Genomic DNA, 3,496 nt, shown 5'->3' with positions numbered 1-3,496 from the left:
TGACTATCCCTTCCCTCCACCTTTCCCCCACTGGTAACCATAAGTTCCTTCTGTAAGTCTGTGGGTCCGTTTCTGTTTTGTAAATAAGTTCATTTGTATCATTTCTTTTTAGATTCTGCATACAAGTGATATCATACGATATTTTATTTCTCTTTCTCTGACTTACTTCACTCAGTATGACAATCTCTAGGTCCATCCATGTTGCTGCAAAAGGCATTATTTCATTCTTTTTTAGGGCTAAGTAATATTCCATTGCATATATGTACCACATCTTCTTTATCCACTCATCTGTCGATGGACATTTAGGTTGCTTCCATGTCTTGGCTATTGTAAGTAGTGCTGCAATGAACACTGGGGTGCATGTATCTTTTCGAATTATGATTTTCTCCGGATATGTGCCCAGGAGTGGGATTGCTGGATCATACAGTAGTTCTAGTTTTAGTTTTTTAAGGAACCTCCATCCTGTTCACCATAGTGGCTGCACCAATTTACATTCCCAACAACAGTGTAGGCAGGTTCCCTTTTCTCCACACCCTGTCCAGCATTTATTGTATGTAGACTTTTTGATGATGGAATAATAGCTATTTTTATATTAGTGAGGCTGCCACAAAAGTATGCTAGATATGCCGGGAAATCCCTAGTCGTGGGAAGCGGAACATAGGGTTCTTCCATGGAAAAACCAGAACAAGTATCAGCTGCTGTGGTTGGCGTGTTGAACACCAGCTCACCTAGAAACATCTCTCAAGGAGGCATCTTTCACGAAGAGTGCATGCTGGGCTCCTGTCTGTCTGGTTCCCCAGGTTGGGGCCGTCTGCAATCCTTTTGACTCCCCTTTCACAATATGCCCAGAATCTGATTTGTTTCCCTACAATCTATTCTCTACTAAGAAGCGACAGCTATTTATTTATTTATTTTTAATTATAAGAAAAATCATGCCATTTCTCAGCTCCAAATTCCCCAAAGGCTACCTATCTCCTACAGAGTAAGAGGGAAATTTGTGAGACAGGGTTGTGAGTGCAGGAAATTTGTGAGACAGGGTTGTGAGTACAGGAAATTTGTGAGTGCAGGGTTGTCCTCAATCTGCCTCTGGCTTTCTTACCCTGAATCCCCTTCTCACTCTTCTCTGGTGACTCTGCTGCAGCCAGGCTGAGCTCCTGGCTGTTTTTCCTACACGCCACGCATACTCTTATGTTCAGGCCTTGGCACTTGCTTTACCTCTGCCTACAACACCCTTCCCCCCAAGTGTCTGTCTACGAAGCCTCCTCCCTCAGCTCCCTCAGGTCTTTGCACAAGGTCACATTGGGAAGCTGCCTCTGGACATCCTATGCAAATTCCAACCCTCCCTTGCTTCTCCTGTACAAACTACCTCATGCATTACCCTGTGACGTCCTCTAGACTATGCATGCACCTTTTCCTATTGTCTATTTCCCAGCTGCATGTAAACTCCACAAAGGTAAGGTAGGGGTGTTTTGTTTTTTATCTGGTTTAGTGTGGTTTCCTGTTATATTTCCAATGCCTAGAAAAGTTCCAGCTAAAAGTCGACCTTGAATAAATACTGATTGAATCAACGAGTGAATGAATGAATATATGAGAAGAGCCTCTAACTCATTTCTCTAGTGAGGTACCTTGTCTACAAGCTCTCCCTTTGTGCACTTTTCTAGATGACTAGATGAGAGGAAAACAAAGGCCACCCCTGTTTCTGAGAGTGCCAGGACCCTGCAGAAGGTCTCTGAAGAGAAGTCTCTGGAGCCCTTTGAAGCTGACATTGAACCTTGGTGGAATGTAAGTGTTCTATACACCAGTGGGGACAGTGGCTGGCTGGATATTGTGGAAGGTAGAAAGAATGAATTTAAATTCTTCCAAAGGAAGTATTGTTCTGACTGTGTCTGACTGATGCCAAAATAAATATGAGAGGAAAAAGTCAACTCATCCCTTTTGAGTGCTATGTACATAAAAGCACCTTTTAACTCTTCCTCCGGCTTTTTTTTGACATTGTTGTTGATATATACACAAGCCTAAGGAGACACTGTCTATTGCTATGATTATTATTAAATGAACATTTTATTCAGCAATTGCAGACTTGCTCTTGGACGCAGGCTCTGAATAGTCACGGACTCAGGCTGTCACATCAGCGTTTTGTAGTGTCTGACCCCCCTTCTACAGCAGACATACTCCAAATCAAGGTCCTTGATGCTTAAGCTTTCTCTCAATAGCTTCGGGGTTGCCCTGGCTAGAGATGTCCACAGGCCACTGGTGTGGGCTGCCAAATGTTGGGACTGCACTTTAATAACTTCTCTGGGAATTAAAACTTTCTGGTGGCTGGGCTTTGGCTGTTGTCTGGAAAGATTTGAGAGGCTAAGCCACCTTGTTTGTCTCTTCATGCTCTCCTGGTTTCAGCTTTTTTTTTTTTTTCTATAGAAGGGTCCAAGTCTATAACTCTATTGCCACAGATGTGGTAAAAAGAAATCCCCCTCTTTCCTGCCCTATCCCTGAACACAGCTTTTAGTAACATTTAGCACAAGAACAGGATATTGGCAACTCAACTGTTAAACCTGTCCGTGATTATGCTTCCTTGAGATCACTCTGATGTCACCAGTGTAATCTGAGCCCGGAGCTTTTGTTCACACTTTAAATAGCAGTCCCGGAATGATTTTGCTACAGACTCTCTGGAGAGCCCGGGAGCTGAATTCCCAAAGATTCACACATCGATGAAAGCCAAGCCAAGCCACCCGGCCAGAAGCATGTCCACCTCATTGCGAGTAAGCCCGTCCATCCACGGCTACCACTTCGACACAGCCTCACGTAAGAAAGCCGTGGGCAACATCTTTGAAAACATAGACCAAGAAGCATTACAGAGGCTCTTCAAAAACTCTGGGGACAAGAAAGCAGAGGAGAGAGCTAAGATCATTTTTGCCATAGATCAAGATTTGGAGGAGAAAACACGAGCCCTGATGGCTCTGAAGAAGAGGACGAAAGACAAGCTTTTCCAATTTCTGAAACTGCGGAAATATTCCATCAAAGTTCACTGAGGACCAGAGGATGGATAAGGACATTAGCCAAGAACGGACATTTAAAGACCAAGCGAGTCTATGAAACTCAACGCGCACAGCATCTTGTTGCTGCCTTGTAAGTTTCTCTTCCATAGGAACAGAACGAACTTGTTACAAAGACTCCAACTAATTTCACACCTGTGCTGTTACAGTGGAGAAGGAAATGCTTTCAGCAAGGACTGGAAAACTCCCCCTGCGGACAAGGACCGATGCTGATGTCAGGGGAGAGTCTGGACAGACATAATGAGAACTGAAACTGAAGATAACAGAAGTCTGGGGATGAATGGAGGCCAGGGTCTCCCTGTCAGGCCCTAGGACTTAAACTCAACCTGGACTTTTTTTCCTTAACCAAACTGGGTAGGGGGAGGGAGATGGGGAACAGGAGAGAGAATTCCATGCTGCAATTGTTTACTGAATTTTTTATTTGAATGTTCAAAGTGTTGCCA

General features: G+C 44.0%; 1 protein-coding gene across 1 annotated transcript; it reads left to right on the top strand.

Moving 5' to 3' along the window:
* Nucleotides 1-2,646: 2,646 nt before the first annotated feature.
* TCIM (transcriptional and immune response regulator) lies at nt 2,647-3,029 on the top strand (the record flags this gene model as incomplete). The annotated part of the gene is made up of 1 exon (XM_079726632.1): nt 2,647-3,029. The coding sequence occupies exon 1, from the start codon at nt 2,709-2,711 to the stop codon at nt 3,027-3,029; it is 321 nt and encodes a 106-aa protein (XP_079582758.1). The 5' UTR covers nt 2,647-2,708.
* Nucleotides 3,030-3,496: the final 467 nt, after the last annotated feature.

Source organism: Hyperoodon ampullatus (assembly GCF_949752795.1).
Source record: "Hyperoodon ampullatus genome assembly, chromosome: 20".
Lineage (NCBI taxonomy): Eukaryota > Metazoa > Chordata > Mammalia > Artiodactyla > Ziphiidae > Hyperoodon > Hyperoodon ampullatus.
The sequence above is the reverse complement of the archived record's forward strand: the minus strand, read 5'-3'. Positions and strand labels throughout refer to the sequence as shown.